The 24,227-nt window shown below is 54.8% G+C and overlaps 1 protein-coding gene across 3 annotated transcripts; it reads left to right on the top strand.

The window, feature by feature from the left end:
• The first annotated feature begins 632 nt into the window (after positions 1 to 632).
• On the top strand, positions 633 to 22,758 carry MIGA2 (mitoguardin 2). 3 transcript variants are annotated; one of them, XR_005652505.1, is made up of 16 exons: positions 633 to 790; positions 3,318 to 3,557; positions 4,334 to 4,544; positions 6,200 to 6,312; positions 7,272 to 7,389; positions 7,785 to 7,921; positions 12,335 to 12,452; positions 13,696 to 13,796; positions 14,390 to 14,505; positions 15,471 to 15,543; positions 15,737 to 15,823; positions 18,085 to 18,183; positions 18,490 to 18,624; positions 19,084 to 19,201; positions 19,405 to 19,458; positions 19,660 to 19,738. XR_005652505.1 is itself a non-coding variant. In XM_039861513.1 (16 exons), exons 2-15 carry the CDS (start codon positions 3,462 to 3,464, stop codon positions 19,693 to 19,695), a joined length of 1,494 nt encoding a protein of 497 aa, XP_039717447.1. In that variant the 5' UTR covers positions 633 to 790; positions 3,318 to 3,461; the 3' UTR covers positions 19,696 to 19,736; positions 20,238 to 20,354. The 3 variants fall into 3 exon arrangements, 2 of the variants coding, with proteins under 2 accessions (XP_039717447.1, XP_039717446.1); XM_039861513.1 differs by lacking the exon at positions 19,084 to 19,201 and adding an exon at positions 20,238 to 20,354 and having other exon boundaries at positions 19,660 to 19,736; XM_039861512.1 differs by lacking the exons at positions 19,084 to 19,201; positions 19,660 to 19,738 and adding exons at positions 20,238 to 20,354; positions 20,666 to 22,758 and having other exon boundaries at positions 735 to 790.
• The last annotated feature ends 1,469 nt before the right edge of the window (positions 22,759 to 24,227 follow it).

Consider the following 24,227-nt stretch of genomic DNA (forward strand, 5'->3'; position numbering starts at 1 on the left):
GGGCTGCCACACTGTATCTTCCCAAGCCCCACCAAAGCCCTGGGACTCTGGCAAGGCAGGAATTCTAATCTCGTTTTTACAGAGGGGTAAACTGAGTTAACAGAGACCTGAAGTGGCAGAACGTGATCCCAACTCAGGTTGGCCTGATTCCAAACCCAGTGTTTAGAGCAAGGCAAGTTGGTCAGAATTTCATCACTTGACTCTAACGATCAGGGAGACATTGTCTGGTAGAGGAGGTGCGGCGCTTTTGCAAACAACTCCAGAAGATGGAACGTGGCAAGTGTTTAAGAGGGTGCTGTGGGAGTTAGAAGCGGCGGCATTTAAATGTGGGTGCTTGAAGGGCGGGAAGGACTTGTCCGTGTGGGAAACGGCATCGGTAGGGGGAGCCAAACACGTGGGATCAGATAGCCGCAGCTTTAACAAAGCCGGTTCAAAACTTGATGGCTCCTCCCCAGCCTCTGTAAGAGCGGCCCCGCCCCGCTCAATCAGCCTCCCGTGTCAATCTAATCCCTCTGGCCAATCATAGGAAAGAAGAAAAGATCACTTCCGCGCCTCAACCGCACTTAGGGGGCGGGCCAGAGGGACCAAGGGAGACTAAATTGGTCACGTGACACACCTCATTTACGGGAGGTCAGAGCGGCGCGCAACGATTCAGCAACGCTCATTAGCTAGGAGAGGGGTTGGCGCTGCGTGAGACCACGCCTCCCCCCTCCCGCCTCCCCTGCCTAGAGCTTGGTTGCGCGGACGCCGGGGAAGGAGACGCTGCCCTTCCGCGGCGATGGGATCCCGGGTGAGTGGCTGCCGGGGCCGAGCCCGCCGGGCGGTCGGGCGGCGCGGCAGGGCCTGGAACTGAGGCTTGCAGCGGGAGGGCGCCGGGCCTGCGCGGGGCACTGGGTAGGGGCGCAGGTGTCCGGGCTCAGCCGGACTAGAAGGGCCCGGCTTGGAATGAGCAGGTACCTGGCCGTGGGCGGCGCGAGAGGTGGAACGAAAGGTACCCGGTCAGTGAGGAGATGCCCGGGCCTGGAACGTTGTGGGGATCCGAGCAGGGATGCTGACCCGGGCTGAGAAAGTACCCGGGATGGAAGGAGTAGGTGCGCCAGCCGTGGGCGGCGCCACTGGGCACCTGGACGACCCTCGAGGATATTCTCGGCGTCGGAGCAAGAGGAGAGAGGGCCTGGCTCGGGCTGCTCAGGGAAATGTCCGGGATGGAATGAGCACATTCCAAGACGGGATATTGCTGAGGTCCAGTGCGGTAGTGCCCGGTGCCCGCCCGGTCAGACCGGTGAGGTGCCAGAGTGGGGTGAACTGAAACTGGGCGGAGGGTGGCCCCAGGGTGTGCCCGGGCCGGGGTCATTGCTGAGGTCAAGGCGGAAAGGGAGATTGCTAACGCCAAAGTCATTAATGGGATCGTCCAGGGCAAGAAAGGAGGTGCCCAGGTGGAAAGTGTGGGCATCCTGGCTGAGGGCGTTTTAAGTGCTATGGTGGAGGTGGAATGAATAGGTTCTCACCCAAGGTTGTAGGACAAGAGAGGTGACAGCCCAAGTGGGGATGTCATTAGAAGTGTCCGCCGAGTGGGGACACTGCCGTGGGCTTGTCATCATGGAGAATAGGTGGAGGCTTCTTCCCAGGTGGTGCCGGGGGATGGATAGTATGTGGTCGGGCTGGATCTGGATCCATATCTGGAGTGAAGCAGGCTTGGGGGACAGTTGTTAGTCACCTTGTATCTGCTGCTCTTCCTCTTGGTTGGGGCAGCAGAGATGGCTCTTGACTTTTCTGCAGACAAACGCCAGGTCTCTCAGCCCTGTCTCACTCCTGGAGCATGTGTTCGGGTTCATCTTTATAATTCTCTGTGGGCTTTTCACTTGGAGACCCAGAAGTCCTTCAGATGTGTCATGGAGGGAGAGGTGGCAGTTGTAGCAGGCAGCTCAGGGGAGACCCCATAGCCTTGAGATCCCCCAGAGCTGAGGTCACATCCCACCTTGGCCATTTACTCAGTGACCTTGGTCAGGTCACTTACTTCTCAGAGTCTTGGTTTCCCCATCATATACAGTGGTCGTCCTGGGGGTTCTCTGAGTGAGTAGACTCAAAGCCCTCTGTAGAGAGCCTGTCCCAAGCCTGGCCTGTAGTAAGTGCTCAGGAAGTAGCTGCTGGAGGAAGTGAGAGGGATGGCTTATGATATTAACCCTGGCCTTGACCACTGGCATTCACATAGCTCCATGTGCAGCCTCCTGGCAGAATGTCTCCTACCCCTGACAATGTGACACTTTCCTCAGCCCGCCTCACACACACCACAGCCCAGCCCTAGAGCGAAGCTGATAGGATCAGTCTTCCTTCTCACTTGCTGGGGATATGCTGTTTCTTGTGTTGGTTCAGTGACTTTGGCCGCCATCCCAGGTAGACAGGGTCTGTCCTGGCCTGCATGTTCCTTCTGCTTGAAGTCCCAGAAGACCTTAAAGGCATCCTTGGCCTTGGTGATGGCGGTTGGGGAGCACCCTGTGGGATCTTTGAGACTGGGCTATCTGTGGTTAAGCCACTTATTTGTTGGCTTTGGAATGGGCAGTGGGTTCCCCTGGGGGTCTCAGAAGGCCCCACGGGAAAGTTGCCTTTGTAGTCTGTGGTTCTTCTGGCGTTTGCCACTTCCTGCTCCATGTCAAATTTGGCAAAAGGGTTGTATTGAGCACAGTCTTGGTCCAAGTGCTGACTCTGCCTCATACCAGCTGTGTAACTTTGGACTTCTGACAGCTCTCTGAGCCTCAGTTTCCTCTTGGAAATTGGCAGGGGTGGGGGCGGGGGAGATAGAGAACTACTTCGTAGAATTGTCATCATTCAGTGAAATAACATGTGAAGAACTCAGCACAAAATATACACAAACGGGTAGTGGCTATTATTTAAGGAAATATCCAGTTATTTTTATAACACAGTCCACAGGAAGTAAAACATTCTTGGCTTTGTGGGAGGTGAAAGATGTAATGATTCTCAGTCAGAGGCCTGACCCTTTAGAGGCCTGAGATTTTTGTTTAGCAAGCGAGCCATGAAGTTTGAGAGTGACCTATCCGTCTCTCCCAGGCCCTGGGTTCGCTCTTGGGTCACTGTGCCATAGACGCTGCCTTCTGTTCTCAGGGCTCATGGTGGGCAGAGAGTCTGTGGGGCATTTGGCTGCCTTCCTGCTGCTGAGTGCAGAAGGCGGTGGCCGGGTTCCAGACCTGGCATTCCCGATGTAGGCTTTGCTCCTGCCTCATCCCCCGGGGCACTCTTGTGCATTTCTCTGCACTCATGTACACACATCCTTTTGTCTGACTTGGTCATCTGTCTCTCAGCTCTGTGGAGGGACCCTCTGGTATGTGCATCCCTGTCTTTCTGGGGCGTGGACGGTGCCCGGGACCCAGCTAGCAACCAGTTGAAGACGTTCTCCTTGGAAGCACTTGGCCCCGAGGGCTCTTGCCTGGTGTGCTGGTCCTGCCATGGCCTTCCGGAGGACTGAGGGCATGTCCATGATCCAGGCCCTGGCCATGACAGTGGCCGAGATCCCTGTGTTCCTGTACACAACGTTTGGCCAGGTAAAGATTGGGTGCATCATGGTCCTGCCCTTTAACCACTCTGATCCCTGAAACACTTGGCCCCTTGGCATTGAGAAACCTGGGCTCTCATTGCTGCTGCCCCGGGCATCTGGTGTCTCCTCTTTGAGCAGAGTAAGAAGGGGACTGGGTTAGAAGTCTGGGGCCTCAAGCCTGGTCTTCACCTGCTCACTGCACGTGTCTGTACCAGCCGGGCCTCTTGACACTTCCCAAAGCTCTGCCATGGGGGATGCAGCCCCATCAAGGGGCTCCCAGTCCAGCAGGTGGAGGGTGAGGGTGGAGCAGGGACATGTACGGATGGGACAGTCGGTGGAGTGAATGTCATCATCTTCGAGGAGTTACTAAGAAGTGGAGCTGGCAGACCTGGGTTTGATTTCTGTCTCTCTGTCACCTTGAGCATGTGTCTTAACCAGTGTGAGCCTCAGATTCCTCACCTGAGAAAGGACGGGCATTCAGACAGGTAATGCAGGTCAAGTCCTAGTGCAGCGCCTGGCATAGAGGCACTCAGTCACTGCAGCCGTTAGAATCATGACCGACAGTGTTAGGGACACCTGCTGGACTCCAGCTGCAATCTCCTTGGCTTTGCCGTTTTGCCGTCCCCAGTCCCTTTACATCTCTGGGCTCCACATTTCAGAGGGGCTGGCCATGTCCCCCTTGTCTGATGTGTCCCCTTTTCCTAGTGCTCCCCCCGGGCAGCTCCGCCTGCCTCAGGGCTCTCTTGGGGAGACATAACTGGCTGCCTCTCTCTTTGCCTACAGTCTGCATTCTCCCAGCTGCGGTTGACACCAGGCCTACGGAAGGTCCTCTTCGCCACGGCCCTGGGGACTGTGGCCTTGGCCCTGGCCGCCCACCAGCTGAAGAGGCGACGGCGGAGGAAGAAGCAGGTCGGCCCCGAGATGGGAGGCGAGCATCTGGGCACAGTGCCCCTCCCCATCCTCATGGCCAGGAAGGTCCCGTCGATGAAGAAAGGTAGGTGTGAGGCGGTGAGGAAGGGCCTGACCTGGTGTCAGGTCCCAGCTGGGCCCCTATTAGCTGTGGGATTTCGGGCTAGTGTGACATTCCGTCCCCAGGTTGAGAGTAGAACTTCCTTCCCTGAGTCCTTGTAAAGATTTGGTGAGTGATGTGGCTGGACACATGTGTCCAGTAGGTGGCATTTGTTCTCATTATGTGAGGACCCTTTGGGAGCATCTGGGTCCAGAGGGGGCTGGTGGGAGGGAAGTCCTCCGGCTTAGGAGCAAGAAGGCCCCGTATGGTTCTTGAGCCATGTGTTACTCCCTCATCTCCTTCTTTTTTTTTAAAATTAAATATTACTTTATGTACAGCAAAAGTCACCTTTTTAGCATACAATTCTATGAGTTCTGACAAACACATACAGTCATATAATCAGCACCATAAACGAGAACTGTTCTCTTCTTCTCTAAATCCCCCTGGTACCTTTGTAGTCAGCCCCTCTCTCCCAACCCCAGCCCCTGGCAGCCGCTGAGCCGTTTTTGTGTCTGCTGGTGTGGCGTTTAAAATCTCTATGGCCTCCGTTAATCTTGTAACCCAGCAACCCGGCGTTTGCCGGCCTGAATGCGGTTTAGATCTCTTTTCCAGGCAAGGAATTCTCCTAGGCTCCCATCTGGGGAGGAACCTGTTTCGGGTACCTGAAGTCTCCTTGTGCAAAAATAAATTTTCTTTCATTTTTTTTTTCCTCCCACTTTATTTTTTTATTTTTTTATTATGGTGACCTTAGTTAACGAAATCCAGTAAGTTTCAAGTGTACAGTTTAGCAGTAAGGCATATATATATATATTGCATTATTCACCACCCATAGTTAGATTTCTTCCTGTCACCACAAATTTGACTTTTTTGACCCCATCTACCTCCCCCTTCCCCACCTCTGGTAACCACTGTCGTCCATGTCCACGAGTCTCTGTTTGTCCGATTTGTTGCTTTTAGTTTTATATCCCACATATAAGTGATATCGTGCGGTTTTCAACTTTTTCTGACTGGCTTAGCCAAAACAAATTTTCATGGCGGATTATCATCGCAAAGGGGAGTTTTATCTTTACAGTTGCAAAAACGTTTTTAGACTAGAACAGGACCTGAGCAATGCCGATTAGCTGGCTTTCCGCTTCGCATTGGTCCCTGGGAAACCTGGAGCCACTTCGGCACCGACCTCCTGCCTGCCCTATACCACCGCCCGCTCTGGTTTCACCTGATTTTCCCTTCCCTACTCTTCTCACTTAAAAAAAAATCTTCGGTATATTTTTAGAAGTTGTTGCCTTGAATCCTTTTTCGGAAGGAGAATTGCAAATCCATCACTCAAGTAGCAGCACAGGGGAAGGAGAGGAAGAAGGAGGCAGAAAAGTAGCCGGCTCCCACGCTCAGCCTTGTCGCGGCAGATCTGGACCCCTCACTCGGGCCAGGCCCCGTGCTGGCGACAGGGGTATGGTAGTGAGCAGGACGACGGGTGGGGCCCAGCACTGTCCCGCTGAGGATGTGTGCTCAGGGTGCTCTGCCGTCGCCCTGACGACTTAGGAGGTCAGGACAGGCTCCAGATGTGGAGGGGGGGGAGGGCGCTCAGAGAGGAACAGAGGCTGGTGGGAAGGCTGCGTGACCCGTCCTTCTGGTCCCCACAGGCTACTCCAGCCGGAGGGTACAGAGCCCTAGTAGCAAGAGCAACGACACCCTCAGCGGCATCTCCTCCATCGAGCCCAGCAAGCACTCGGGCTCCTCCCACAGCTTGGCCTCGGTGAGGACAGGGCAGGAGGGGAGGGTGTCAGGGAGCCTGTCACAGCCTGAGGGCTCAGTTCCTGGCCACCAAGCTGGGTCTTGTCTCTGCCCTCAGTGGGCTTAGTCATTGGGAGGATGATAGGAGTAGAGATTTCATTCAGTCTTTCATTCATTCACTCATCATCCATCCATGCGCTTTCAGAGGAGTCATTCATCACTCACTGGGTGCCAGGCATCGGTGAGAGAAAGGCAGACAGGTGCAGAAGAGCAACTTGTGGCCTCTTGGGGGAGATACTTATCTGTGCAAGTTCGTTCATTCATTCATTCATTCATTCATTCATTCATCAGACTTAGGACAAGTAGCTCCTTTGTGGCAGGGACTCTGCTGAGGATACAGAGCTAAGTAGGACAAAGAGGAGTTTATTTTCTCTTGGGAAATGGCTTTTGGCTCATTGGCTCATCCAGTTACTATTTCATTCAGCCAATGCCAAGCCCCAGCTCTGAGCCAGGCCTGCCCTGGGGACCCAGGGGTGAGCAAGAGATGGCTTTTATACTGGAGGAGCCGACAGCCTGGCAGGGCAGGTGGCCACTCATGTGGGCGACAATGGGCCTGGCTGGCCCATATGTACCAGGCACTCCTTCAGCCTTCCTTTCAGGTGACTGGGAGAGACACCCCGGAGTGATCTGTGAGGAAGGGGCCAGGGTGGGCTCCGTAGCAGGCTGCAGGATCCCGGGCTGGGCCTTGGCCTCGGTATTTCCTCCCACCTGGGCAGTTTCTGTGAGGTGTTGTTAGGCTCTCGGAGTCGGTGGACCCGGCTGTGCTGAGGGCTTGGCCGCTGCAGTCGGGCTGGCCTCAGGGGTGGTGTCTGGAGAGGGAGCGTGGCATGTGTTCAGACAGCAGGGGAGGCTCGGGTACAGCAGGGGGTCTGGGAAAGCTTCACCCCGTGCCCTCGGGTCTTTGTGCTGCTTGGCACCCAGATGGTGGCGGTGAACTCATCCAGCCCCATGGCTGCGTGCTCGGGACCATGGGACACCAGAGGGATGGAGGAGTCTGTGACCACCAGTGATGGCAACGCCGAGAGCCTCTACGTGCAAGGTACACCCGGCGGCCGCCTCAGGCTCTCTTGGGGCAGGGTGGGGGCGACAGGGAATGGCCCTCTGAGAGCCCAGGCTGGGACCAGAACACTCTTCCAGGTGCTACTTTGCAACCCCCTCCTTCTGCCCCACCCCAAACCCTCATTCAATGGTTCCCAGCCATTTCTGGACAGGGGATCATCTGTAGGAACCATTCTGGTCTGAGTGAAGGCCTGTAAACTGACAATCCTGGAAAAAGTGATCAGGACCCAGCCCCCACGGTCCTGCCCGTCCTTGTCCTTCAGGGCCTTCTTGCCTCCTTGCTCTTCTGAGCCTCTTCTTGAGGGACACTGTGTGGGGCCCAGCTGCTCTCCCTCCGCTGGGGACCTGACTCCCTTCTCTCCCACCCATGCTCAGGCATGGAGCTGTTCGAGGAGGCTCTGCAGAAGTGGGAGCAGGCGCTGAGTGTGGGGCAGAGGGGGGACAGTGGCAGCACCCCCACACCAAGGGACAGCCTCCGGAACCCCGAGACTGCTTCAGAGGCACTGTCTGAGGTAAGGGTTCCCTACCCGCTGGCCATGGAGAGGGTTGGTGGGTGGCCAGAGTTTGGGAGGCAGCCTAGCAACCCTGCCTTATGCCAGCCAGGCACTCGTCCCCTTGGATGGGAGTATGCCTCTTAACCAGAACGTCAGTCCAACCAAGTAAAACACTCACGCAACGGGCTTAGCACATGCCTGGCCCTTGGTAATGACGCATTAAACCACAGTGACATCCATGCCCTGATCCCGACCTGATTCCCGCAGGACCGGAGGGAAAGAGCCTGTGTTCATAGTTGAAAGGCTCACACGGCCTTTGTCTCTGTCTTTTTTTTTTTTTTTTGTACTTTTTTGGGGGGCACCATCCAAGCTTTCTACAGTGAACGTTGTTTTTTCAATATCAGGAAAGAGAAAGTAAAAAAGCTAAAATAAAGCATTTTTGTGAAAAGCGCACCAAGTATATGTCCTAGGTTGGATGTTCATTGAAGCATTATTCTGTAACAGTTAAAAACCAGAAAAACTAGAAACTGTCTAAACGCCCCTCACTGGGGGTCTGGAACACCACGCAGCCGTTAAAAGGCCAAGGGAAGCCGTGTGGGCTGATAGGCTGCTATCTCCACGCTATGTTCTTAAGTGAAAAAAACAAGTCGTGACCCGTGTTACATTTTAAAAAGACATGCATCGTGCATCTGTATGCCTCTTGGTAACCACTGGTATGTGTGTGCATTTTTTACTTTCCTCTGACAGATGCACAGCAAATTGCTAACAGTGATCTGTGAGGAGAGGGCCTGCACGGGAAGGTGGAAAAAGGCTTTTATTGTACTTTTCTGTACTTTTTAGTCCCTTCTTTACTGTTTGACTTTTCTGATTTTGAGCATGTGCTTATGGGCACAGTTTGTATAAGCGGTAGCATTGAGGGCTGTTTCTGTTTTATTCTTTATGCTTTTCTGTATTAAAAAAACAAAACACTCTCTGAGCTCCAGTCCTCTGCTGAAGTGAGATCAAGCGAGGGGGCGTCACTTTGGGGAGCAGTCTGACAATATCTGGTGAATCAGGGGCTAGCCAGGAAACGGGGCCAACTTCATGTGTTGAAAAAGAAGGTGTTTAGTTCAGGGAATTGGTCGCACAGGGAGGGAGGCGCTGCAGGGCCTCGGGGCCAGAGGGGACGTGCCCACAGCCCAGTGGGGCAGGGACGTGGCGTGAGGGGAGAGTTCTCTGCCCACTTCCCCTCCCGCTTCCCTCCACCTGCGCCTCCATTGGCCCGGAGTCTGGGAAACAGAGTTTGCAGCTCCAGGATGTGGATACTCCGGGCATAGCTGGTAACAAGTCGAGGGCGTATGTACCCTTTACCCCAGCTGGGAGCCCGTCACACAGGCATGACCGCCTAGTCATAGGACACAAAGGTTGGGAAAGGCCCAGGGTACAAGAAAGCCTTCAGTCCCCTGGGGGCACTGCATCGGGTCAGCTCTGCGGGTGGGCGAATGGCATGCGTTAAGACAGGGAGGTGCAGGGAGGCGCTTTATTTCCAGAATTGTATTTATTGTTAATTCTACCTCTTAAAATTATAGAACTTTCATTGTTTTTCTTATTGCGAAAACAAGTAAATATTCCTTACAAAATAGTGAAAACTACGGAAGTAGAAAAGAGCGAGGGAGAAAACAGCCCAGGCTCTGATCGGACAACTCATGTAGGGTGATGTGGGCCGCGACCCTCGACCTCCCTAAGCGCTGGTACCCTCAGTGGGACGCCGGTGCCAGCCATGTGGTCCTGGCCCATAGCAGCTGCTCAGTAAATGGCCTTCGTCATCGGCAGTGTCGATGCCCAGAACCCTTCATCCGGACAGAACCATGCGGTGTCCTTCCAGCCATTTTTCTATGCTAAACATTTTTTTAACAAGTATATTGAAATATAATTCTCATACTATGAAATTCACCAATCGAAACTGTACAAATTCAGTGGCTTTTAGTATATGCACAGAGTCGTGTGAATATATGACACGATCACAATGAATTTTAGAGCATTTCCATCATCCCCAAAAGAAATTCCTTGTTCTCAGTAGTCACACCTCCCCTCCCATCCATCCATCCCCCGCCCCCAGCCCTAGGCAGCCACTGATCTACTTTCTGTTTCTTTAGATCTGCCTATTCTGGACATTTTCTACAAATGGAATCATATAATATGTGGCCTTGCGTGACTGTTTTTTTTCACATAACATAATGTTTTCAGGGTTCATCCTTGTGGTAACGTGGGTCACTGCTTCATTTCCGTGTTTTGCTGGGTAACATTCTCTTGTATGGATGGGCCACCTTTTACTTATCCATTCATCGGTCGATGGACATTTGTTTCTACTTTTTGGCTTTTATGAATAATGCTGCTATGGATACTTGCATATAAGTTTTTGCATGGGCCTGTTTTTAACTCCCTTAGGTTTGTCCTCAGGAGTGGAATGGTTATGTCACGTGTCAAAATGTCTTAACATTTTGAGGAACTGCTGGGCCCTTTTTCCCAGCAGCTGCACCATTTTACATCTCCACCAATGCTATACGAGGGTTCTAATTGTCCACATCCTTGCCAACACTTGTTATTATCTGACTGTTTGATTCCAGCCATCCTGGTGGGTGGGAAGTGGTATCTCATTGTGGTTTCGATTTGCCTTTCCCTGGTGGCTAACGATACCGAGCATCTTCTCATGTGCTTATTGGCCGATTGTATATTTGGAGAAATCTCTATTTATATCCTTCCCTTTTTTAAAATAAAAAATTTTATAAAACTTTATTTGCGCCAAACTGACAATATATGCCAGGGAGCGAAATCTCAAATGCTCTCCCTTTGTTTTAATTTTAAATTGGTGGTTTGTCTTTTATTCTCGAGTTGTAAGGGTTCTTTAGATAGTATCGATACAAGTCCCTTATCAGAGATGTTATTTGCAAATATTTTTCTCCCATTCTGTGGATTGTCTTTCCATTTTCTTGAGCGTGTCCACTGAAGCACAGAAGTTTTTAATTTTGAAGTTCAGTATATCTATTTTTCCTTTTGTCCTTTGTGCTTTCAGTGCCATATCTAAGAAATTGTTCTCTAAGCCAAGGTCGCTCCCCAGAGACAGAGCTGGCAGATCTCTGCCAAAGCTACAAGACTCTGCTGGCCACGTGGGGCGGAGTCTGGCCCTATGGGAGAACTGAGCAAAGTGGCCAGTGAGTCTGGGGTCCCAAGGGCCTGGGGCTGAATCCGAACTCTTCCAGGTGCTACCTGGGTGGGCCAGGCCACTTAACCTCCTTGAGTTTTCTCTGTGAAATGGGATCAGAGTAATGCCTGCCGGGAGGCTGAACAGCCAGGTGCCTGGTCCAGGGTAAGCGCTCAGTGAAAGACAGTCATTTCCACTGTTACCGTACCCGATTGAGCTTTTCTGGCTGTTTCTCCGCAGTGGCCTCAGGCCCGAGTCAGCCCTTGTCCCCTCCGCGGGTTCTGATTACGTGTAAGTGCAGGACCTGGCAGCCTCTGTGGAAAACGGAGTTGGGCCTGCTTGTGCCTGGGCCCTCGGTCCAGAAGCTCCTGGGGGCAAAGGAGCAGTGTCCCCTTCTTCCTCATGCCCCGGCCTGGAAGCTGAAGGCAGCGAGGAGGTCACAGGTCACAGGCTGCTGCGTCTGGGCGCAGTGCCTACCCAAGCACCCATAGTTAAGAGCGGCAGTGAGGTTTGAACCCAGCTCTTTCTGGGCTCCTAACTGTTCTTATTACAGTGATAATAACGAGTACAATAATCATTATAATAGCTAACACTGACTGGTTGTCACCACGGGCCAGTCTTGTGTGAAGTGCTTTGCGTATTCTACCTCGTTCATGTTTTCCCAAAGATCCCAGGAAGTAGGCGCTCTTATCTTAGTTGACAGATAAGGAAACTGAGACTCAGAATGGAAAGTTATTTGCTGAGGTCACGCAGTTTGGATCTGGTAGGGCCAAGGTCTAAACCCAGGTCAGCGTGGGTCTAGAGCTGTGCCGCTCTATATCTCATTTAAAAGTTTCTAGAAACCACGTTAAAAAGTAAAAGGAAACAGATAAGTTGATTTTAATAATATATTTTATGTAATCTAGTATATCCAAAGAGTTACCATTTCAACATGTAATCAATCGACGTGAGCAATCACTGAGATCTTTAACTGATTAATTCATTTGGCACTTAGTGTTTGAAATCCACTGTGTATTTATATTTCCCACCCCACTCAGTCGCAACCGGCCACATTTCAGGGGCTCACTGGCCACATGTGACTAGTGGCTCCTGTGTTGGGCAACTCGGGTCTAGATCTCTGCTCTCACTGCTGGGCCCCAGAGCCTGCTCCCCTTCCCCAGGGGCCGATACCCACCATCGTTGGTGAGAGAAGAGGCCATCAGCATGGGGAGCTTGGAGGGCCTGGATTGATGGTGACGTTTTAACCACAGCCAGAGTCACAGCGAAGAGAGTTTGCAGAGAAGCTGGAGTCTCTGCTGCACCGGGCCTACCACCTGCAGGAGGAGTTCGGGTCCACCTTCCCATCTGACAGCATGCTGCTGGACCTCGGTGAGCCGGGCCCCCTGCAGGCTGTGGCGGGGTGGGGCCAGGGCAGAAGCGGGGAGGCGGTGAGAGATCCGGGTTGTGACTCCTTCCATGCATCAGTCAAGCCAGGGTCCCCAGGGCCTTCAGACCTCTGCTGGTCCAGAGTCGTATTGCACAGATAGGGAACCAAAGTCCCTGGAGGGACAGAGACGTTTCCTTACGTGTAGCAGGCAGGAGCAGAGCTGGCGTGAGGCCCGGGAGCCCCATCTCCTTGGGAGCCCCATCACCTTGGGCTTGTGTGTCGACATCTCCCTGATGACTGTCCTAGGCCTGTGGGTTGAGCCCTCTCCGAGGGCACTGGGTAGGCAGAGAGGACGGCTCACATAGAGATTAGCCCAGAGCAGGCCACAGAGCCGAGAACACAAGTCTTGCTGTTACCCTGCCCTATCCAGGTAAAGGGGCGTGACGTCACCCAGGGAATGAAGTTACTCAGCCAGACAGCCAGTGCTACCCTAGTGCCCACTGGGTGCCAGGCCCCGTGCAGTCAGTCAGCGGCCTCCAGTGCCCTTCCCTGGGTGCTGTCAGCCCTGAGGGGAACAGTAGACTTGAAGGTCCAGCTCCCTGGACCTCTGGCCCTACCGGTGGTGACACAGGCCCAGCACGGGCTGGCTGAGGTGACACATCCTCCCACAGCCTCCCCCTGAGAGGTAGAGGTATCCTGCTTCCTCTGGCCTCCCCATGTGGCAGGGAAGTCTGGTGCGGCTCTCGGGCTGTGGCCTCTGCTTATCTGTTCCACAGGCTGTTCCTAGGCGCCCTTGAAGGCGCAGACCCTCTCAGCCCTTAAGCGGGTGGGGATGGGAACGTAGAGTGAGTGGTCCATAGACTCCCTTGAGCCCTTTGGTATAAATGGCTAAGTTTCAGCTTGTCAGAGAGGGGTAGCGACTTGCCCAGGGCCACATGGCTCAGCAGAGTCTGCCCCTGTAGAGCTCAGGGATCACCAGGCCTCAGGGTCCAGTGGTGTGGCCATGGGCAGGTCCCCTCAGCAGCCTCGTTTGCACACCTAACTGTGCGCACGTCCAAGGATGTCGTAAGATTGAAGGTGGCCGTTCATTTGCCCAAGGTCTTCAGGCACAAGTGCTCAGTAAACAGGAGCTTTGTGCTGGTCACTGTCATCCACCCAGAATGGGCGTTGTGGGCTCTGCGTGTATGCATCCCACTCGGGGATCATGGGGGTTGCAGCTCAGCCTTCTCTCCCTGTTCTTCCCAGAGCGGACCCTCATGCTGCCCCTGACCGAGGGCTCGCTGCGTCTGCGGGCGGATGATGAGGACAGCCTGACTTCAGAGGATTCCTTCTTCTCTGCCACCGAGGTGATGCGGGGTGGCGGGCAGGTGCAGAAGGGCGGGCGGGGTGAAGGCCAGGCCTCTGTGCAATCTTCATGGCGAGCACTGGGTCGTGGGAAAGTGGAACCATTTCCTCCCACGGGAGCCGAATTTGGCGGTCACCAAGTGCTGCTCCCCAGGGACTCCATACCGTTTCCGGGCCTAAACAGCGAGGCCTGAGATGCCAGCGGTCATAGGCCGTGGGGGTGAGGGCAGGGGTCCCTTCCCTCCGGCTCCAGCCCACGCTGACCCTGCCCTTCTCCAGGCCACATGCCTGTTGCTTGGCATTAGTCTCCTGCCATGGCCACATGTTAGTCCCAGCTGTCCGGGCCCAGGGCGGGAGGGTGTGGGCACAGGTCCAGTAGATGATTCCTTTAAGAAGGGCCCTGGAGATGGGGACACTGAGGGCCAGATCTGGACTCGAACCCAGGCCTCCTGCCTCTTAGGCTAGCGTTCTCTCTGACATCCCCTCTGAGACTGATGACCTCTGGGGTGTCCCCCAGGCAGGCACCTCCAGCCCCTGGGACACGGTTGATACAAGCTTTGACATGCACCCCCACCCTTCCTCTGTGCCCTCCCAGCTCTTCGAGTCTCTGCAGGTTGGCGATTTCCCGATCTCACTGTCCAGGCCCGCCGCCGCCTACGAGGAGGCCCTGCAGCTGGTGAAGGAGGGGAAAGTGCTCTGCCGGACCCTCCGGTGAGCATGTTGGTGGGGGGGCAGCCAGGCGGTGTGAGCCCTGCCCCCTTCGGAGGAAGCTGGAGAGGCCAGTGGTGCTTGGCGAGGATCAGCTGGGCCAGACTGGCCGAAAGCCGTGGTGGGCTGGCAATGGGTCCGGGCTGGCCCGAGCACCCAGGCAGGCAGGTCTGGGATTGACAGTGACAAAGTAATCGAGTTAATTAATAAAATAACAAAAGAGTTCACACTCGTTCTAAGCTCTCGGGGGGTCCAGTCACAGAAGCGCAGTGGGCACTGCTCCTCAGCCCCGTGTCCAGGTTCAGCCCCTTTCAGCAGCGGTCCGGAAGCCAGGCTTTGGGGACAGACAGACCCGGATTCTCTCCAGGTTCCACCACTTCATACTTGCCAGTTCTCTTAGCCTCAGTTTTCTCATCTAGGGTACATTTAGGGTTCTTATTCATCGTAATTTTTCTGTATGCTATGAAACTCAGAACTTGGCTTTTGGTCATGGCTCCAAATTCAAGTTATGTGTGTTTAAAGTTGTCTGATGAATGGTGGAAAGCTCTGTGATTTGGATCAAGGGCAGCCAGACCAGGCGCCTCCAGCTGCTCTTGGAAGCCTGGCCCAGGGCGGGCAGCAGCCCCTGCCCTGGCATTCTGCCAGCTGGGAGCAGTTTGGCCATTTTGGTCCTTCGCCAGTGAGGGTCTTTTACTATTTGGGGCTTAACGGAGGCTGAGGTCACCTGACCCCCAGTGACCAGACCTGCCTGGTGTGCCCACTGCCATTTAGGCTGACATGTCTTCAGCTTCCAGTTATCTACTTCCTTTGGTTTGGGGGATACCAAGTGGTCTCCCGGAGAAGGCCAGGCACCTGCCTAAGGTCACCGTGCCAGGCCGAGGCAGGGCCACTCGGGGGCTCCGCCCAGACCCCCACAGGGCATCGCTGGGTGGGGCCCAGGTGGTCTGACTGTCTGTTCTTCCCCTCAGGACGGAGCTACTGGGATGCTACAGTGACCAAGACTTTCTGGCTAAGCTGCACTGTGTGCGACAGGCCTTTGAGGTACGTGTGGTGCAGGGGCACGGGGAGCATGGAGCTGGGGATCGGGGCAGTCAGGCAGGTCTCCTGCTGGGCCTGCTGCCATACCTGGCCCTCTGTGCAGATGAGTCACCCACTTGGCACATTGACCTGCCCTCCCCATGGCTGTGGGGGGCTGCCAGCCCGGCAGCTCACCCCACTCCCTTCCGTGTTCCAGGGCCTTCTGGAGGACCAGAGCAACCAGCTTTTCTTTGGGGAGGTCGGCCGGCAGATGGTGACAGGCCTCATGACCAAGGCTGAGAAGGTAGCTGGGGGTGGGGGCTCTTTTTTCAGGTTTCCTTCCCCCTCACCTAGTTTTGTTTATTATTATTTTGTTTTACTTTTATTTGATTCTGTAAAAAAACAAAAAAAAAGAAACAAAAAAAACACCTCAATCTGAAATCAAGCTGAAGAGCTTCAATTTTATCCTATAGGCTGTGGGGGAGCTGGGAAAGGCGCTGGGTTATTTTCCTGTGCTGATTGAAAAATATGGCTCTGTATTACTTTTTATTCCTGATTACAGTATAGAACAGCTTTACGAAATTCACTATGAAATAACAAACCATAGAACCCCACCTGCCAGAATGAGCCACTGCCCAGTCTGATCTATGTCCCACTCAGTTTCATGGACTATAAGCCTTGAACTTGTTATTTGATTTCCAAGGCTCATACTGCTGTGCAGCCTTATTTCGCTGGAGGAGAGTGTGTCTTGTCCGTATTTTTATGTCAGTCCATGCAGTTACGTTGAGCGATTGTATCGTACCCCGTTGTGTCCAGTTCTCCTGTGGATGGGCATTTGGCTTGTGTCTGGTTTTCCATGGTCACAGATATCACTGTTCTGACCAGTCTCTTATAGCTACCTGTGAGGTTTACTCTGGGGCAAAGCCCTGGATGTGGCAGTACTGGGTCCTGGGCTCAGTATTAAAAAGGCTGGCAGATCTTGCTCCACCAACAGTATCAGAGTGTGTCTCCTTACATCCTGGCCAATACTAGAGATTAGTAATCTTTTTCATCTTTATTTTATCCACACTTGATGTTTCTTTGATCATTAATGAGGTCGCTTAAATTTCCACGTCTATTGGCCACTGGTATTTCTTTTCTTTGACGGGTTGAGGAAGGCTCTTGAACACACCTCTCCCTGCTCAGGCCTTTCTCTTCACGTGCAGAGTAATGGTTCTAAAACTCACCTCTGACCTCGTCACCCAACTGCTGGAAACTCTCCCGTGCTCCCGCCGCCCTCAGCGTGAAGGTTCGGTGGCCTGCCACTTTGCGCACTTTGTCCCGTCCAGACTGAAGTGCTCTGGGCTTCTGGTGTACACCACACTTGCTCCCCGATCGGGTCCTTGCGTGTGCTGGTTCCTCCGCACAGTAATTCTTTGTCATTAGCCACTTTGTGATAAGATATACATATAGGAGACTGCGAAGTGTGTCCATGGGGTTTAGTGGGTGAAAAGATGAACCGCTGTGAACCTGGCACTCAGGTTAGAAAGCGAAACATACACCAGTGTCTGGAGGCTCCCCCTCCTTCCCCCTCTGCCTTGGTCACCCATCTTCTGAGTCCTCGCCAGCCAGCTCTTTCCCTAGGAGGGTTGCACCTGACTTGTCCCCTGGGGCCCAAGTCCTTGTGCTCACCCCACCCGGAGTGGCCCCATCACCCTGCATCCTGCTTGTGGGTTGCCTCGTCCTCATTGCTCAGTGAGCCCAACCCCACCCTGTTTACATTTCGGCGGACGTTCGCCCAGTGCCTCCTGCACCTGTGGTTCTGTGTAAATGGCATTGACCTGTCTGTGCTGTTCTGTGTCAGTTCACGCTGCCCGACTCTTGGGCACATCATCGATCTTCCGAAACCTCAGCATTCCTATCCATTAAGAGGGCATAATGTTGGAATGTCCCTCATAGGATCGTGTGAATTCAGTGAGTTGATCTATATTCTATATTAAACAGTTCCTGGCACGTACCAGCTTTCCATGTCCACAAACGCACATCCACACCTGCAGATAATGCCCAGCTAAAAGTCACAGTCTCGGAGTGAAGAGTTCATCCTATGTGCTGACAGTCTTGGTACCCGCAGCAGCAGCAGCCTTATGCCCAATGTATTGCTGGGATCCAAGCACTGGGCTCATTGTATTATGTGCATGAGCTCATTGACTCCCCCAGAAGAGCCCTATGAGAGCGGGGCTGGAGCTTCTCCTATTTCCCCAGTGAGGCTCGAGGTCATGGAGATTTGGGTCTTTGCTGCCTGACTCAACCTCCTATCTTCACCCATCGTTCCAAAGTGAGCTCAGGTGTAGCATGTGTGTGTCTCTTGGAAGCAATGGCTGCTCAGGAATGAGCTGGTCTGAGACATTGTTGGGTACCTGGTGTTGGATCTGTCCTGGAAACACCCTGGTCTCTATGGCTGCTGCTCAGGGATAGGCCCTTCCTTGGCACGTCCCGCATCCATGGGCTACCTGTCCCTGTGGATCTAGTCCATCTGGGTCTTGAGGCCTCTCCCATGACCAGAAGAGGCTGTACTTGTCCCTATAGAGCCCCAAAGGCTTCCTGGAGAGCTATGAGGAGATGCTGAGCTATGCCCTACGGCCGGAGACCTGGGCCACCACGCGGCTGGAGCTGGAGGGCCGTGGGGTGAGTTGGTCTGTGCTAAACACCTGAGATCCTTGAGCAGAGAGGGGGTGTCTGTGCCGAGCTCTGCCTCGATTCCGAGGGTCTGAGGTGGATGGCTCCATCACTGCTGCCCCCCCGCCCCCCGTTCCTGCCCATCCCCAGGCCCAGGCTGTGAGGGGGACAGCCCCAGCCGCACCCCGTGTCTGCTCACTCCTGTGTTCCTGCCAGGCCCCCGCATGCCCTTGCCCCCGCTGGCCCCAGTCTTCCCATCTGGACAGTGGTCCTGTGGCTCGCGCAGGCCGGGCTCAGAGCAGCTGCCTCTCGCAGGTGGTGTGCATGAGCTTCTTCGACATCGTGCTGGACTTCATCCTCATGGATGCCTTCGAGGACCTGGAGAGCCCACCGGCCTCAGTGCTCGCTGTCCTGAGGAACCGCTGGCTATCGGACAGCTTCAAGGAGACGGTGGGTGGCCGCCCCGCTCCCAGCACTCACTGACACGACCCCACGCGTGGCCTGGACCCTGCGCCCTCCCTCCCTGGCCTTGGGCACCGAGGCCGGGCTCCCCACCCATGAGGCAGCAGTCGCCCTGCTGGGCAGGCCTCCCTCCCCTCTGCAGGGCCCGGGCAGACCTGCCTCTGCCCTGGAGGGGGCCCCATTGCTCTCGGGACCCCTTTAGAGCCGGTGTGCTGTGCATTTTCCTTCCATGCTGTGGTTTCGCTTCTACTCGCTCTGTGCTGTTATTAATTCTATTAAATTTTAATGCATCCTGTGAAATCAAGTTAAAATATAGAAAGAGAAGAGGAACAAGAGAGCATTGAGCTCGGGGCCCCTGCAGGGCAGCCGTGCCACTCAGGCGGCTGTGCTGGGTGGCAGGGGGGTGGCGTGGAGAGGGCTGGGCTGGTCTTCACAGGCAGTTTCCAGGCGATCATCGTGGATCCCACAACCACTGAATGAGGTGGAGTGCTGGCCCACGGCCATTGTACAGAGCAGGAAACTGAGGCCCACAGATGTTCAGTGGCTAGTCCAGGGGCCCACAGGAGTAAGTGTTCGAGTCGGGATTCAAATTTAGGGGTGTCTGATTCTAGTCATGGGGAGAGAAACTGCAGAGCTCAGGCACCAAGCCTCGTATTCCTCCTGAGGGTGGGGTGACCTGGGGGGAAGGGCTTGGTCCCGGGCTAGGGCATGGGCAGGGGCTGCCCAGCCTGTTATTCCGGCACCCATTGGGTCTCATCTTTGATTTAGGCCCTGGCCACTGCTTGCTGGTCGGTTCTCAAAGCCAAGAGGAGGTTGCTGATGGTGAGTGACCTGAATGGGCCCCTGGGGAGTGCCCTTCGGGGACTCTGGGCATGGTGCCCCACTCAGCGGCCCCTTCATTTGGGATGCGCTGGCTCCTGGTCTGGGGGCAGGCAAGGCAGGGGTGAGTGGAGGGATGGGGCTCGTGCAGGGAGGCCTTGCTGAGACCCCAGGCCCAGCTGCACCTTTTGGCCCCTGTCACAGCATTGGTCACCTGTCCTGCCAGTAACTCTCCCTTGACCAGGAGAACCTTCATCTCCCCCTGCAGAGCCCAGCACAGAGTAAGCCATCAGGAACCATCAAAGGGATTCGAAGAGAGGAAAGGGCATTCTCGGGGGGAGGAAGGGCAGAGCCAAAGGCGTGGCAGCTGGCTTGGTAGAGGCGTCTGGGTGAGGGCAGGGTGCCCCTGGGAGCAGGCAGAGCGGCCTTCCTCCGCCTTTGGGCTGCAGTGATCTGTGCTCCGGGCAGCGCTGGCTGCGCTTAGCTGGGCTGCGATCCATCTTTCCCATTGCAAGTCAGGCTCTGCTGTCCAGCTGACACCAGCTCCCGCCGCCACGCACTCCAGATACTTCCTGTGCTGAGCCCGCCGCAGCCCCGTTACCCCGTTACCCCGTTACCCCGTTACCCCGTTCTGCAGAGGTGAAAATAGGGCCTTCCCTAGTCACTTGCCCGCGGGCGCCTAGCAAGAATGTGAACCAGCCAAGCCTCCCTCTAAAGCCTTGCTCTTAAGATGACCCCAGGGCATTCCCGGGGACCCAGCCTCAGCCTTGCTGCCCCCACAGGTGCCCGATGGCTTCATCTCCCACTTCTACTCCGTATCGGAGCATGTTAGCCCTGTCCTGGCCTTCGGCTTCCTCGGACCCAAGCCCCAGCTCACTGAAGTCTGTGCTTTCTTCAAGGTAAGCAGAGAGCGTGTGACCGCTGCTGCCACCCGTGCCCTGCCCCGGCCCCTGGGATTGGAGCCTGGGGAGGTCCCAGGAGTGGAACAAGGGTCTGGGCTGCTCCCCGAGAAAGGGCCGGCTGGGGGTCCTGGAGAGAGCTTGTGCTGCCCTTTCCACCGGGAGCCTGGCCCAGCGGGTCCGAGCCGGAAGATGGAAGACGCTTGATTGGGGTCCCAGTGGTCAAGGGGAGGGCTGTGGATGGGTGGTCTGGAGGCCATCAGTGGGGGACAAGGGCTCGGCCCAGGCTCCACGCCAGCCCTGTCCCCCAGCACCAGATCGTGCAGTACCTGAGGGACATGTTCAACCTGGACAACGTACGCTACACCTCGGTGCCCGCTCTGGCGGACGATGTCCTGCAGCTGTCCCGGCGCCGCAGCGAGATCCTGCTCGGCTACCTGGGGACGCCGGTGGCCAGCAGCATCGGCCTGAATGGTGTGCTGCCCCGAGACAGTGGACCCCCAGAAGAGCTGCAGTAGTGGCGGCCGCAGGCTGAGGGGGGTGGCTGCTGGGGACTCAGCCACGTGGACGATGGCAGAGAGCAGGCGCCTGCTTCCTCCTTCGGGGTGGCAACGAAGGGCCTCGACGTCTTTGGCCATCAGCAGCAGCAGAGCCCAGGCCATGGTGGCTAAGGGCAGTTGCCCCTGACCTTGCCCCTCCATCATCTGGGAATACCCAAGGCTTGGGGGCAAACTTCTTTGGAGAGAGATGGAGCCCCTAGGGGCCCACCTATCTGCCCTCAGGGGAAGCAGGGACTAGACGGGTGGCCAGTGGGGCCTGAGGGAGAGGAAAGGGGGTGGAGAGAGAGAGAGAGAGAGAGAGAGAGCGTGCGCACGAGCGAGCGCGAATGTAGAGATGTTTGAGAATTGGGACAGGCAGAGCTGGGATGCCCTGGGTGTGGGACCCCAAAAACTGATGAGCAGGGCTGGTGGAGGTGAAAGATGGGGGTATCAGGGCTCTGTGATGAAGGTCACCAGTGCCCCAAGCTAGAAGGAACCTGGGCTGGACGGTCTCAAAATCCAGGCATCTGGCTGTCTAGTCCTGACGACCCCTCGCCCCAGCCACCGCCCTAGAGAGTCAGCAGCTCTAGAGAAGGAGGGCGGGGGCCTCAGAGCGGGGCCGGGTACCTTGGTGGGCAGCAGCGGGTGGGACGGAAGAGGGCCGGCTTTCCTTGTGCTTGCATCCGTGCAGGGACTGGGCCGTTGACACACCTGAGCACCAGACCAGGACGCTGTCCTCTGACAGTCCCTCTCCCTGCCAAAGACTGTCATTTCTCCTCCCACTTCTGCCACCACCCAAAGACAGAGGAGGTGGGGCTCCCACCTCCCACCCACCCCCTTCTGTGAGCCCAGGCTCCCTGCGTGGTGCTAGGCATTGAGCTGCAGGCTCTGACCAGGGGTCACCTCAGCCCTGTCATCTGTGCTGCTGTTGGCCGCAGCCCCAGGAGTGAGGGGCCCAGGGACCACGTTGGAGAGGTCAGAGGGCACATGTGGCTGGACCAGCTCCGCAGCCTTCACCAGGAGAAGAAACTGCCCAGCACTTAGCCTTCAACTGGATGCACAAATGTTCTTGAGCCGTGCAGCTGTGTGGAGCCAGCCTTCCCGCTGGTCCTGCAGATGGAGGCCATCAGTAATTGTCCCCATGTCATGTGTCCCCATGTCTACAGGGCTATAGGCCCTGTAGACTCACTTCTCTTATGGTGTTTTCACCTGAGCTGGGATATTTTATTTATTGCTTTAACACTTTATTTTGAGGTTCTGCTCCTGTCCAGGTTGAGAGGCCTGCGAAAGAAAGAAACTTCTCTTGGTTCTCCATTCTCTAGATTTGGGGGACTGGCTCCTCAGGCTGAGATCCCTCTCCCTTGAATGACTAAGGGGTCCCAGGAGTGGAGTGATCTTACCCATTTGGGGATGGAGGGAGAGGGGAGATGGGAGAGGAAGCTGCTGGGCAAGGCCTATTATATGTGAGCCCACGCCTCCCGGTGTCTCCCCGCCTCCTCCCCAGACTGGAGGATGGCTGTGCACTAACCTTGGTTCTGGCTCGAAACCCACCTCTCTGAAGTCAAAGTCAAGGTCAATGCACTGCCTGAAGACTTCTGGGAGGGAAGGACCTGGGGTGGCCCTCCTCCATCCCGACATTCCGTTCATTGCACTTACCCTGCGCTGTGAATGTAATCTTGGGCCTGGGCCCCAGCCCACTCTGATTTGCTCCCAAATCACACAGAAGTGGCATTTTCTTTTTGTCTTTGTTTACACATCCATGCACTGCCTCTGGCACTTGATCAGTTGCAGCTTCTAACTTTTGATGGTAGAGCGTGTGTGCATCAACTTCAAGTCAAATAAATGACTTAAAGAATTTCCTTCCATGTTGCCATGCTGCTGGGTACATGTGTGGCCGTTTACTTCCCGGGCCAGAGCTGGGGATCCACTTTTTGGGGTGTGGTTGGTGGAGGTTCCAGGAGGGTAAAAGTTGAGGGCGACCTGGAGGGGGCTGTGAGTCACTTGGGGCCACTTGGCCGCCTGGCAGGGTCCATGTGGCCCTAGGCAGTGGAGGGAGGAGGAGGAGGAGAGGCCTGTGAAATGCTTAAGGGTACAGATGTGGGTGGGTGTCCTGGGTGTGGATCAGCTCAGGTAGTATCCAGGTGAGGTTGCTTCCTTCTGAGCCTCAGTGTCCACATCTGTAAGATGCAGGTGTTGGACTAGGCCGGAAGTGTAGCCTCAGACTCAGTCACTAAATAAATGCCTGAGCTCGTGAGAGCCAAGGTGAGGGGCTGGGACAAGTGGGAACAGCAGATCTGAGCCTGCCGGATCTCTAAATGTTTTCACAGTTGGACAGTGCAAGGTTTATTTGAAAGGTACTTCTAAAAAAACTTCACTTTGAAAATTTTCAAATGTAAAGAAAAGTTTAAAAGAAAACCATATAAAGAATATGCCCATAAAACCAACACCTCGAGTGAGACCTTGCCTTTTCTTTTTAACATGTATTTCACCCCTAAACACTTGAATAAGCAGGTCTTAAACATAAGGTAGTTCATAGGTGTGGATGAGTCTCACAAACAATGTTAGTGAAAGCCGCATGCAAAAAGTACATACTGTAGGATACTGCTTATAGAAATTACAAATCAGACCAAGCTAATATATGGTATTAAATGTTGGTCACCCTGGAATAGATGGGATGTAGGGGGCTCCTGGGGCCCTGATTCTTGATCTAGGGGCTGCTTACACAGGTGTGCTTTGTTTGTGAAACTTCATCAAGCCGTACACATCTGGTTTCTGGCATTTCCCATATGAATGTTATATTGCAAAGATTTTTAAAAGCGCAACCAAACCAACGAACCAACCGACTGACCGACCAACCAACCAACCAATTCATCCTTCAGAGCTCCTGTCTGTCCTCGCCACTAATAATGGCCCTTAAAGTTTTGGGTGGCCAGGACCCCCACTCCCCCAGGACCTCACCCCTCACTCTTTCCCATTTCATCCAGCCACACTCCTGCCTCGAGACCTTTGCTTATGCTGTTCCCTCTGCCAGGAAAACCCTACCCTGGATAACTCCCTCTCTTTCTGTGTAGTTCAAAACTACCTTGGAACATGCTCCCTGAGGCAAGAGGACTATTAAATCAGACCTGGGGTTCAGGGGCTGTGCTTCTCCAAGCCTGTTTGCTCATCAGTGAAATGGCTGCTAACCGGGGAGGGAGGGGCAATGCAGCCAGACCCAGATGGCTGCCTGGTCCCAGGGGACTATTCTGGGAAACTCGCAGCCCACTCCTCACACCTGCTTCTCAGAAGCTAATAATGGCAGTGTCTGAGGTAGCTGAGGGCAGGTGACAGGGAA

Source organism: Pteropus medius, unplaced genomic scaffold (assembly GCF_902729225.1).
Source record: "Pteropus medius unplaced genomic scaffold, Ma_sr-lr_union100, whole genome shotgun sequence".
NCBI lineage: Eukaryota > Metazoa > Chordata > Mammalia > Chiroptera > Pteropodidae > Pteropus > Pteropus medius.